Below are 13,594 nucleotides of genomic sequence, written 5' to 3'. Positions count from 1 at the left end.
TATTGTGAGATCTAAAAGCAGCACATCATAATGATAAAAAGTGATTTTTAACAAGAGCTTTAAAACTATTGATACTTTACATACCTCTTAACACGTTGTATTGCACATGAAAGTCGTGTGACGGTCGGTCAAAGCAATAAGAAATGCAATAGGGCACGCGTGGCAGGATAACTATATTGAAGGGATAATACATATAACGAGATGTAATAAAAATAGCATACTGAGGTATAAAATTGACTAAGAAAGGTACAACCAGGCACACTGCATCACAATTACTTTCATAAAACCAATCTCGCGATATAAACATGGCATTATTGTCTGATAATATTATAAAACAACAAGAAACCGACACTAACTGTGAAGTGCTTACGATGTCTTACTAGACTTCCCTCCCTCCGGCCGGAGAAAAACAACGCATCGCTCGCTACCCTCAAAATATACCTAAATTCTATTTCGAATGTATCTAATCTATTCCGTATATATTGTTATTAAAATTTGTTCATATTTGTATACTTCCATATCAAATGATTTTACAGAAAAGTGACACGATGTAATCACGATATTTTGACAAAGACTAGAAAAGCTAAACGGTGATGATTATTTACAATAACATATAATCTTAACATTACTGTGAGTAATTGATCATACAACTTTTGTTCCAGGTACGACAGTGTAGTGCAACCTTGTGATACCATGTTTAGTGCAGTGATGAGAGTGTAGTGCTGCAATGGAGGCGACAGCTCTGCCCCTGGAGGCGGACGACGAGGGCAGGCCGCAGCAGGCCTCGTCCACCGGCAGCGGCTCCTCGTCCGGCGCCGGATACTATGGGCATAAGAATGGTGAGCTTTATAGTACTTTTTGGTATGTAATACTGTACGTTATTTCGCTCAGCGTAAAGTCGATTATTGAGTAACAGATAGCTCATGTTTAAGACAATTGGTGTTTGTTTAACATCAATATTCATATATCACTGTTACAAAAACAAAACATTAAAATAAAATTGCGTTATATTGGGAATGAGACACGTCCTTCTACTAAACCTAATTCTAAATTATAAACAAGAAACTAATAACTAGTTCCAGTAACTGTCGCCAATGTAAAATCGTACGTTCTAGAAATCTCATTTAAATTTAAATTTAATATCAAATAGTTTGTGCATAAATATAGAGATATTAATTGCAAAAACATCGAGTATCGGTGGCCTGATTCATTAATTGTGTTCTGTTGACCCAGTTAAGAATGGGGAAGGCATTATTCTAATAGGGTACGTTGTTAATGCTGTGTATATAAATTGTATAATTATTTACGCTACTTGCAATCTTGAATATGTATATATGAGAAACGTTTGTTTTGCTAATTGTATCCTTAAAATGTGTCTTGATAAATTCGTGTTTGGAAATCTAATATAAGGGTAGAGAATGGAGAACGCGGAAGTTACATTAAAGCGAGTCTTTAATTTAGAGCTTTGGTTCAAAATGTAATGATGTTAATGCATGTTGATATAATTTTAAAATGTCAATATCCATTAACAAAGCATAATAGCAATGAAGTTTATAAAGAATCGAAGTGATATTATACTATATCTTTATATACTCCAATCGTATATAATGATATGATCTTGATATGAATCAAAACTAGTATATAATGTCAAAAGTGACATCCTACTGTCCTATTGATATTATGAATGCGAAAGTTTGTAAGGATGTGTGTGATTGTTACTCTTTCACGCAAAAAGAACTGAACCGATTACAATGAAATTTGGTACGTAGACAGCTGGACAACTAGAATAACATAAAGGCAACTTTTTATCCCTATATTCCTACGGGATACGAACTTACGCGGCTGAAACCGCAGGGCGCAGTTAGTTGTCTTATAATTTTCGCATTTTATAATTAAGTTTAACTCATAGTGCCATAAAATTTGGGAATGACAATTGAAAATACATCACGTCTGCAAATAAAACAAAATTCGTTTTACCTGTTTTATTTATAGCTACGAAACATTATGGTCCAGTGAAATTCTTCTCGGGACTACGTAATAAGTTATAAGCCTCGGATTTGTAGAGTGCTCAACTTTTTTATGACATGTCTTGGTTGAACTTTAGAAAAATCCTATTTTGACGCTGCAAATGGCTTCTTTTTATTATGTATAAGAGATCTTTTAGCGTCAATAAAAAGCGTTGCGTTGGATGGATTTGTAAGAAGTGAAGACAAATGAAAGTGTTCTGCTCTGTTACGGAACGTAATCTATTCCTAAACTGTTGCTCGGTTGCAACTTGAACAATTAGGTTTCCAACAAGGAACAAGACTTGTATTTGTAATTGTAGCTATAGTCTATAGATGAGCTGGACTAGCAAACGTATAGAGAACTCGAAGTGAAACTGCACTATTTAGTATTCCAGAAGGTTACTTGATAGCACTTTGATATTGGGATAATTCCCACAAATGTTATTAATGAAATTAACCCTTCTGTGTCTCTTGTTTACACCTAATTCACTACATCAACTTATATGAAACTTGGTATTAATAGTTTAATACCTAAGACTGGATATAGTAATAATAATCTATGCGAGTTTTTCATAGACTAAGCCAGCCAAGCCACGGGCAGAACGTTAATAATTTTGTCATTTATAAAAGAAGAAACGACCAACCACATCAATTAACGTAACAGAAATAAGAACCGATTAATGTTATAAACTTGTTATATAGTTTTTGTAGAATTTTTTTTCCGAACTGGTGGTAAATGCTAAAACCATGTTATGACGAATCGAAAGTGCTTCTATAAGAAGTCTTATTGAATAAATAAGTGTTTATGATTGAGTATATTACCCATGTTTGCGAATATAGTTATTCTAACCTTTCGACTTTCGCAGTCGAATAAAGCTTAAAACAATTTTACATGCATGTATTATTTATAAGAAAAATCATGAAAATTATGAATAAAATGTTTGTAAAATTCACGGCAAAGCATATTATAGAATTAAAGCAATTAACTAACACGTGTAGGTCCGCTGTAGCGTGACAAATTAATGGTCGTTACGTGAAAAATGCTGTTTATTTACATTAATCATTACACGAAAGTGACTTATTAAAAGCTTAAACGATTTGTATTAACGAATAATGAATACATTTCAAAGAGTTGAAAGACGCTTTACTCGTGAAACTATTGTATTGTCACCGATCCTTGATTACTAATGTACAAAGTTTGAATTAAATCGGTTCATTTGAAGTGGGTCAAAATCGAGTCTAAAGGAGTCGGTTATAAAAGCGTGTTTAAAAATATACGCTTCGTCAATACGTAGCAAACGATCGACGGAGGGTAAATACCTTCCGTTAATTGTAAGGACGTCCGAGAAATCCTACTATCCTGCTAGTCCTACTAATATTATAAATGCGAAAGTTTGTAAGGATGTGTGTGTGTGTGTGTTTGTTGCTCTTTCACGCAAAAACTACTGAACTGAATGCAATGAAATTTGCTACGTAGACAGCTGGACAACTGGAATAAATATACGCAACTTTTTATCCCGATATTCCTACGGGGTACGGACTTACGCGGGTGAAACCGCGAGGCGCAGCTAGTAATGTATAAAACAAATCGTCCAACTTTCTCGAATTGTTGGTTATATTCTGTAAAATTATGTATAGAAATCTGCGCCTTTTAATTATCAATCGAACAAAAAAAAATAACTAAAACAAACACATAACTTAAAATCAGCGAAAGTTTAAATATAATAAAACATTATATTTTGTTTGAAAAATAAGTAAAAAACCCACTTACCTAAAATAAATACTATATAAGAAACGGAGACAATATCACAGTGTTCATAAAATATTCTGTAAGTAAAACTCGGTACAATTATTCCCCTAATTAATACTTTTTCGTTAAGATGGCGTGTTAAAGACCCCTAACCGTACCTTAAGATTGATTACCGTTTGTATTATGGCTGACCAAGGGATATTTTAGAACCATCCATTATGGAAATATCCCTATCGCATGGTATAGATTTCACTCACAAATATCTAAGACTGTATACGAAACAAAGTTAATTTATAGGGTTATCTAAGGAAATGCGTTCTCAGTTTATACTAACTGATGTCTATAGCATCCGCATGATCAAAATAAATTTTCATGAAAAACTCTTTTATTCCCTATTTATCCCCTTGGGGGTAGAATATATTATACAAGTCCTTTCTTGGAGGATGCATGATGGTCGCTATCTGCATGCGAAATTTAAGCCCAGTCGGTCCAGTAGTTTTGGCTGTGTGTGATAGTTCTGTCAGCCAGAAAGTCCTGGAACCTGTCCAGTCCTGTAAGTCTATACGTTTCCTTTTTAAAATTAAGATCTCACCCCGATATTTGTTATGTAGCGGATTTTAGATTTAGTAATCTATAATCTTAAATTAATTAGCGTTAATGTACATACAAACATACTTTTAAAAAGTGTAACAGGTTTCTGAGACGATTTAATAAAAAACGATATTACTATAAGGAGCTCTCGCTACAATATTAAAGCAGAAACGTGTATAAAGTATTCCTCTTTCGATTAAACGAATAAGGCGCCATATTGCATCATTATATTCACTCGCTCCACAATATTACTAGAGTCGTTACAAAGAATTATGACCACCTCGAAAGACCCCTCGAAGTATTGTTTATTCATTTTAAGGGAATAGTAATAAAGTGGGTATTTTATGAATTTTAAACAGTAATAGTTTCACGACACAGTATGCACAATACTTTTCAACTGACGTCCAAAATACGAAGATTTTCAATTCGACTGCATATTTTTTGCTTCGTTCCTCGATAACTTTATGGGTTTTCAACCGATTAACTTGATTCATCTTCATTCATTTTAGAATTCGGTGTAATATCTCCCCCTTGGTGGTGATTTTTGAAGGAATAGTTATTGACTAAGTTTGCCTGCATTGTCATTTTAACGAGCACATAAGCCGAAAATATATAGAAATAAAAAATAGCAGAAATATAAAGAAATAGTCTGGATATATGATGTATGATATATACTTTCGAGGCTCGACGATTTTTGTACTCTGTTGTATTTTGAACTCAACCAAACAATATGGAATTTACATTTTTTCGTTTAAATTAAATCTTATTTCATAATACCAGAAAAGTATAAAGTAAATTCGCTTCTTGCGAATTGTTTTATTTAAATTAATTTAATTTTAATTGAATTACTTAAGTAGACGAAAACGCAAATGAAATTTTTATTTGTCAATATCTGTCGCGGGCCTGAGATAGGACAAAGGATAGTTCCTACCCCGAAAATCAAACGGGAATCGGGAAAATCCCTGGACTATATAATGTTTTGACTATGTAGGCTAAATATGAATCTAACAGTAAACAGGCTAGTGCAAGCTTTGCTTAAGACAAAATGAAGCTATGCAGTTTTTATGTCATAGTCGGCAAAGCAGCTGCTGGGTCGCGTGGTGGTATGCCACCGCCCATGAACATTTACAGAGGTTTCTCTGCAGAAGGATTGATGAAATAAATAAATAAATGATTGAAGGGAATAAATGCGAGGACTGGGAAGGGTAAGGAAAGGAATATAGGTCATCTTAACTTTTATATATCATTCACTAGCTGCGCCCCGCGGTTTCACCCGCATAAGTCCGTATCCCGTAGGTATATCGGGATAAAAAGTTGCCTATATGTTATTCCAGTTGTCCAACTGTCTACGTACCAAATATCATTGCAATCGGTTCAGTAGTTTTTGCGTGAAAGAGCATCAAACGCACACACATCCTTACAAACTTTCGCATTTATAGTAGTAGGATTCATTCGTCCATTCTATCATACATTCTTTCATTCGTTTATTTATTAGTTATCATCTTTTATATAAACATCAAAAATATTCATTCAGCAAACGATAATTATACAAGGACGCCATACAAATATAGTTTCATGTACATCTTTCTATACAAATTATACACTTGAGAACCGCCTTGCAATATCAAATATCAAAGAGTATCCTATAATGTGTTCCATTATGAGGGATCAACTTACACTGGTCCCTCCCAATCCACTCCGGTTTGCATAATGGCACCGAAATTATGTGGGATAATATTCGTTGAATCTTTTTTTATTAGCCCCAGTTGGTAAACAGCGCTATAAATCTATACTAATATTATAAAGCTGGAGAGTTTGTTTGTTTATTTGAACGCGCTTATCTCGGGAACTACTTATCCGTTTTGACGAATTTTTTCAGTTTTTTGAGGATACCATTTATTGAGGAAGGCTTTATATGTACCAAGGGCGAAGCCGGGGCGGACCGCTAGTAATAAATACGATGGCAAAATTACAATTATTTCAATTTATCCGTTTAATAGGCCTACTTATATACCCTATAGTATATTCCCTTAATAATAATAATAAAGCCCATTTATTTCAGTTTATACTTTTTAATTATATGTGTTACAAATAATAATATTATCTTATTAGCATTTTATTTGTTTAATATTTTTTTTCATTATTTTTTTTTTATTTGCTATCTTAACTTGAGTGCATATATCCTATAGCCTACTAATAATTTAAATGCGAAAGTAACTCTGTCTGTCTGTTCTCTACAACAAGCAATACCTTCCTCCTTTTCCAAAGTCGGTTGAAACTCCGTATCGCCTCAAGTATAAAACGTATGAAGAGTTTCCACATACATTCTTATACATTACACTATTATCTCAAATAAAAGTTATTTTTATTATTAGCACGAACAAAATAAACAACATCAAGCGATCGTTTATTTTTATATCAAAACATTTTATAGAACCGCTGTAAATAGACTTTATGTCGGTTCGATCTGCACAGCAGAAGTGTGGTCGGTAAGAATCTTGTTTATGGTTCTTTGACCGGCCCACAAAAATTTAGTGCGCTGTAAAAACTGATTTCAGGCGATTGAAAGAATTGAAGGCTAAGTACTCGTAGCAATACTTTTTATGTATTAAATGGTGCAAATTAGGTTTTTGTATTATATAACTGTATAATTATTGTATAATCCATACAATATAATACAGCTGTAGAGTTTGTTTGAACGCGCTAATCTCAGGAACTACTGGTCCGATTTGAAAAATTCTTTCAGTGTTAGATAGCCCATTTATTGAGGAAGGCTATGGGCCATGTATTAGAACATCTTCAACCGACTTCAAATAAAGGAGGACGTTATCATTGCGACTGTTGGTTCCCATATGCTCCCATTTCAATAAGTTAGTAGTTTTTTATTAAATATAATCATAATTACAAATGGTAGTAATAAAACATCCATTAATAGTTTATTAAACATCCCTTTATGCTATAATATTACAAATAACATATGAATACCGCAGACCGCAAATCTCATTAATGTTATAATGAAAACAATGGAAACCACGTGTAACAGCTAGTCAATCACGTAACATATTTTCAATTATGAACACGTCCATTTTCAAATAGTTTTAACCACAAATAAACAGCTGTCGCGGCGGTTTTGACTTACCTAATATGCAAAAGCATTGAAAATCTAAAAAAAAATAGTTTCAATATAATTTACTAGTTGTCCGCCCTGCCCGTAGTACATATATAGCCTATAGCCTTCCTAAATAAATGGCCAATCTAATATTGAAAGAATTTTTCAAATCGGACCAGTAGTTCCTGAGATTAGTGCTTTCAAATAAACAAACTCTTCAGCTTTATAATGTTAGTATAGAAGAATGGTACGAAGCAAAACAATAGAATAATAAATATTTACTAGTTGTATTTGGTTGTGAACGTTTTAATTATTATAAAAAAAAAGATATGCTTACCTTTCTTTTATTTAAAGATAACATACCAAACTCTGCAGTAGAAATAACTAGCTGTGCCCCCCGGTTTCACCTGCGTAATCCCGTAGAAATATCGGGATAAAAAGTTGCCTATATGTTATTCCAGTTGTCCAGCTATCTACGTACCAAATTTCATTGCAATCGATTCAGTAGTATTTGCGTGAAAGGGTAACAAACATCCATACATACATACATCCATACTTACAAACTTTCGCGTTTATAATATTAGTAGGATGTTGTTCGGTTATTAATAAATGTCTGAAGAGTATTGCAAAGGCTATCGCGATAAACTTCCATGTATCCCTCGAGGGAAGTTCCAGACGTGTCAAGCAATTGCTGCCAAGCAACTTTGAGCAACTTCGTCTATAAGCTTTAAGTATAATGAGCAAAGTTTCGCTCGGCCACGTTGTTGCTATTAATTAAACAACGGTGTAGCCTGTGCTTCACTGAAAGTATGTTGTGAGAATTTTATCGCTTGTGCCCCGTGTAATTAAATCTTTATTTAATAATTTATAGATAAGGGAATATGGAGCTTCCATCTAATGCAATAAAGACAACATTTGCATGATAATTACTATTAGCTGCGCCCCGCCCTTTCACCCGCGTAAGTCCGTATCCCGTAGAAATATTGGGATAAAAGTTGCCTATATGTTATTCCAGTTGTCGAGCTGTCTACGTACCAAATTTCGTTGCAATTGGTTCAGTAGTATTTGCGTGAATGAGCAACAAACACACACACGTCCTTACAAACTTGCGCATTTATAATATTAGTAGGATATAAGTAGGATATATAATTATAATAAATACGCTTGTATAGTTATGTCCACAGTTTTGCTGTATTTCTTCAAATATATTAAATTTCTCGTATTATTTACGCGTGTGAAAACAAATTTCGACACTCATTTTTTACCAATTAGCGGTTGGAAAAGTTTACATTCTTTTGTTTTATTCCTTACGAAGTAAAAGTCTCAAAACATCCCCAGGGATTTGTTTGATCTCTTCGCAGTATACGATATCAATTTAGGCAAACTGATCTCATTTAAAGAACAATATTTATTTAAATAATATATGAAGTAATGAATTTTTAGAAAATAAATAATATATGCATCAATTTAAATTTCACTCTGTATTAATTTATATGATATCATACTAATAAAAAATTACATTGTCTCTGCCATAATGTTAACGATGCTGGGATTTGTGGTTGGACCGGGCGCTGAAATAAGAAAAAGCTCACAGTCTAATAAGATCCTCTTTAAAGGCTATTGGTACTATGATCGTACTACGACGCTATATGTCGACACCATTGAAACTGTCGCTATATAAAACAAACCTAGTGTTTTCACCGTAAAAACATAAAAAATGAGTAAAATTGGCATTTACCATAGCACTAACCAGCTTGAGTCAGCGGCTTCCCTCAGTTAGTTCGAGAGACAGACTTTTCCCGTCGATAAGTACAAATATACAAATAGTATGAATATTTCATAACCTTATTGTGGTTGGTTAACCTCTTTGTAGTGAATATTAAATATAAATATGACTTTTAATTAAGCTTGTACAATGTCGCTCGAGAATAAATCATAGCACCCTATATAAGAATCTTCGAGAAACTTCCATTCATTACTTCTCAGTCCGAACTAATCTAGTCGACAATTGTCAACGCAATTTTCACCCAATACACGTAGAGAATTAATTCCAGAGAAGTATCGAACTAGTTTTATCTAAGAATTGCTGAAGTCTGTAGAAATTCTGAATATTTTCTATTATTTACTGTTTGTTTTAAGTATAAGATGAAATAAAACCTGTTTATTTTCTTACTTTACTAATTGTGTCCAATATTATTTCGATATTCGTTGCCACTTCGTCTAAAAGACATGAATTCGGTTCACAATGCTCAAGAACGCCTTTTGAAGTTTGTGGGCATTTGAAAGAGACCTTATAAATTAAGCTTTATCAATGAATACATCAACATGCCCACGCACTATAAAAATTAATAGTATAAGCTCCTATAAATATCTATTAACAATAAACTCATAATATGCGTAAATACAAATAGAAATACTACGATGATTCTAATTACTATATCATTTACGAACATAAAAATAAATCACCAATAGTACAAATACACGTAAATTAGATAAAAGAAAGGTGACAGTCGTCGCGAATAAATTGTACGTTCAACTGCGTTATAAATAGAATAAATAAGCTTTGTGAAATTCACTAATTTTCAAACTAATAATATCGAAACTAAGAAGTGCATTGGCGACCTGCCAGGGCTGGCAAGTGAGCAGTAAATTGGAAAGCCTCTTAGATATTCTTATAGGAGCCTCCTTCACCCGGAGAGCCTATACGAAATAATGAACGAATCAGAATGCAGGCGAAATGATCGAAACCTCTCAGAAGTCAAGGAATGAGTAATATTATGTTCAGAGGCTGTACTAATATACCATTATTAGTTTGACTGGTTGAATTTGAATATGTATGCATCATTTTATCATTTATACAACAGAGCTGTTGAGCAAACTTTGATGAAGTTTAGCGTAGATATAAATTAGAGTTCGATAAAGGCTTTGAAAATTCACAAACAGTACATATGTATGTAATGTGTGTATACACTCATTTGCAGTGCATACAGATGGATAGATAGATAAGATAACAGTTAAAATAAAATTAACACATACATCCAAGTTTGTTTGAACCAAAATTTCTATGTAAAACGGATGACATCTAATTTAGTCGTTCTTCCGCATTACAACGGAAATTCCAGTGCTTTATTCCTTATATTGCACTAGAATTGAAGTCAGAAATAAACAATTTTAAACCTATCAATAATTACATAGTTATCGTAAGTAACAAGTTTTCGTTCTATCCAAATGACTTGCCTCACTTTAAACACAATTAATAAACTGAAGTTTAAGTTTTCGTAAGATAAATACAGTTAGAATAAAATTTAATAATGTTTCAAGTTCTCCTTTGACTAGTTAATGAAAAATAACTCTATTTACTGAAATGGCAGTCGTGGAACGAAGCGAAAGTAATATCTATGTAAATTCATATTGTTTTGTTTATTTCAACAGCATTAAGTTTTTAAACCAGTCTTCACTTTCCAGAACGCAATGATTGTCTGATAACCAGTTAAATGAGACCTCTCCGTACAATAATAATCTATCAAATTGTTGAGCAATCGTCAGTAGGTAATTAACTGGGTATCGTGCATGGATGATATTAGATTAATTATCTAATTTCAAAGCCAAATGTAAATTTATCGAACCTAATAATTCATAACCTTACTTTTTATGGAGACAATAACAGGGCATCAAGGATTGTGTATAGAAGTATGCAATGTCTATAAAAACCTTTAAAATCCTGACTGTAAGGGTCTAACAGGAAAATTCGGTTAACAGGGTGAGCGAAGCGAGCTCTATACGAAAATCAATACATTTTATGGTACACTTACCTGGGAAAATATTCCGTTTTTAGGCTTTAGCGTTATGATAGCATTTTAGTCATGACCAGAAGTATTGTCTACAATAAAATAAATGATTTAATTAAATCCACATAAGAAACAAATACAAATTTTAACAATTTAAGTAGGAAACTTCGCGCCTCTTTTTATAAGTATTTAACAAGCATTCATTATACAAAGCAGTGGTGGCTCAGTGGTGAGAACCTCGGACTTCAAAATCGATAAGTCGGGGTTCGAGATCGGGCAAGCGTGCAGGAAATAAATTGATTTTTCAATTTATCTGCGAATGTGGATAACATCACTGCTTAAAACGGTGAAGGAAAACATCGTGAGGAAACCGGCATGTCCAAGAATCAAAAGTTCGACGACATGCGACATCTGCCAACCCGCACTTGACCAGCGTGGTGGATTATGGCCTGAATCCTCATAGGAGGCCTGTGTCCCAGCAGTGGGAACATATTATATGGGCTGATGATGATGAATATACAAAACAAATAAAATTAACAACGTATCAAATTATAAACCACACATCTCTCTGATCTCTTTGTAAACCTTTGAAACTTGACTATGTGTGCTATAAGAATAAACAATTAAAAAAATATTATTCGCGCTTAATATCCATATTTATTTTTATCAAGACAATCAAGCAAGCCCAAATTCAGTTATAAATCATTTGAATAAATTCAATTAAACTTTTTATAGAAGAACTTTAGGATTATCATATTGCATTTTTAACATTTACCACCGGTTCGGAAAGTAGTTTCTACAGAGAGAAGCCGGCAAATACTCTGTAATTGCACTTTTCAAATCGTTATTTCAAATCAATTTCATCAAATCAATACACGTTCAGAGAATAAATACCATAACCAAAATAATAGACAACACAGTAGGTACATTTTTATGTATATCTGAAAAACCAACTCCTACTTTTGCATTCGAATAAGAATCGAGGATGTGTGGCAAACTCAAAGAAAGTACATGAAGATCTTCCTAGAATCGGTTCAGGTTACATACAATCTTTTCTACAATCGCAGTTCTTAGTAACATAAGATACGTTCCAATATTTATTATTTACCCTTTTAAATTACTGTTATCTGCGTTCCATTTTAAACCGCTTTTGAATAAGATTTTTTAACTTGTTAGATTATTTTCTGTTCACTTCTATTGTAGGATACTGTTAACATCTACAGATGATATTAAAACCACGAAATTTGTAAGTGATGGATGGATGTATTGATGTTTGTAACTCTGTCATACGGAAACAGCTTGTCGTATCTATATGAAATTTGGTACAGAGATAGATTACAGTCTAGATTAACGCATATGCTACTTTTGACCCGGGTACCACGTGACGCCGCGGATTACAGCTAGTATTTAATACATTTATTGAATTAACTAGTCTTTGCAGTAGTGATTTAGCATTTATCTTTTGTAACATATAAACATATATGTGTGTGTATAAAATAATGAAAACAATAATAAAAATTTTAGTAATTTTAAAAATTTTGGCGCCCCTATGCCCGGGACTCACGAGCCTAACCCTAAATCCGCTACTTATTCTTTGCTTGTCTATTCAAAATTAAACAGCAAATTTGGTACAATTACTAATTAAGCTGACGTTTTAATATATACTTTTAATACTATAATTATCGTAATACATATTTTAATTAACATACACAGTTAAATCAATTAGCCAATTAAGACGACTAATATATTTCTTTTATTTTCCGAGCTACAAAAATTACTACAAAAAGTTCCCATTGAATTTACCTGGTAACATTTAATTTATTTCACGTAATCATTAAAGCGTAAAAGGTATAACGATCTTATTGATAACATTTTCAACTTTGTTTGGTCCTTATCATATAATGGCGGGTGCTACAAAGTATTCTTTAGACCCTTACCCCTTCTTCGTTGTATGAATAACATTACCTCTAGGCCAGTGTGCCCTTATATTGTATCGTAGGGTCGTTGATAGGGTTGCCAACAAAATGTTACACAACTAACTTTAGGCGTCAAATTTATTAATTTAGAAACTTAAGAGTTTTTAACGGAGTTTAAACGCGTTTTATTCATTATATTGTTAGCTCAAATGAAAAGTTTAAAATTTCCCCTGCCCAACTATAACGGTTCGCATGGACGATGGAATCTGTGGAACCCTACAGCCATTCGATCAGCCGATTTTTACTTGCTAGACTTGCTTATGTTCATCCTAACACACTTTTTCTTTTGTATATTCGGGGGGCGATTGTGCTCGCGTCCGTAGGTGTTAACACTTGATTCCCTACACGTGCCCCCTGGGTTGTGCAAAACGAGC

At 33.2% G+C, this 13,594-nt stretch overlaps 1 protein-coding gene across 3 annotated transcripts in view; it reads left to right on the top strand.

Moving 5' to 3' along the window:
- LOC119837128 (KH domain-containing, RNA-binding, signal transduction-associated protein 2-like) overlaps positions 1–13,594 on the top strand; it is a 95,551-nt gene that overhangs the window by 39,633 nt on the left and 42,324 nt on the right. For all 3 annotated transcript variants that reach the window (XM_038362639.1, XM_038362638.1, XM_038362637.1), the window contains exon 2: positions 663–839. In XM_038362639.1, coding sequence (XP_038218567.1) covers positions 728–839 — 112 coding nt within the window. In that variant the 5' untranslated portion in view covers positions 663–727. The remainder of the gene's footprint in view (positions 1–662; positions 840–13,594) is intronic.

This window comes from Zerene cesonia, chromosome 26 (genome assembly GCF_012273895.1).
Source record: "Zerene cesonia ecotype Mississippi chromosome 26, Zerene_cesonia_1.1, whole genome shotgun sequence".
Classification (NCBI taxonomy): Eukaryota; Metazoa; Arthropoda; class Insecta; order Lepidoptera; family Pieridae; genus Zerene; species Zerene cesonia.
This window is presented reverse-complemented; position numbering and strand designations above follow the sequence as displayed.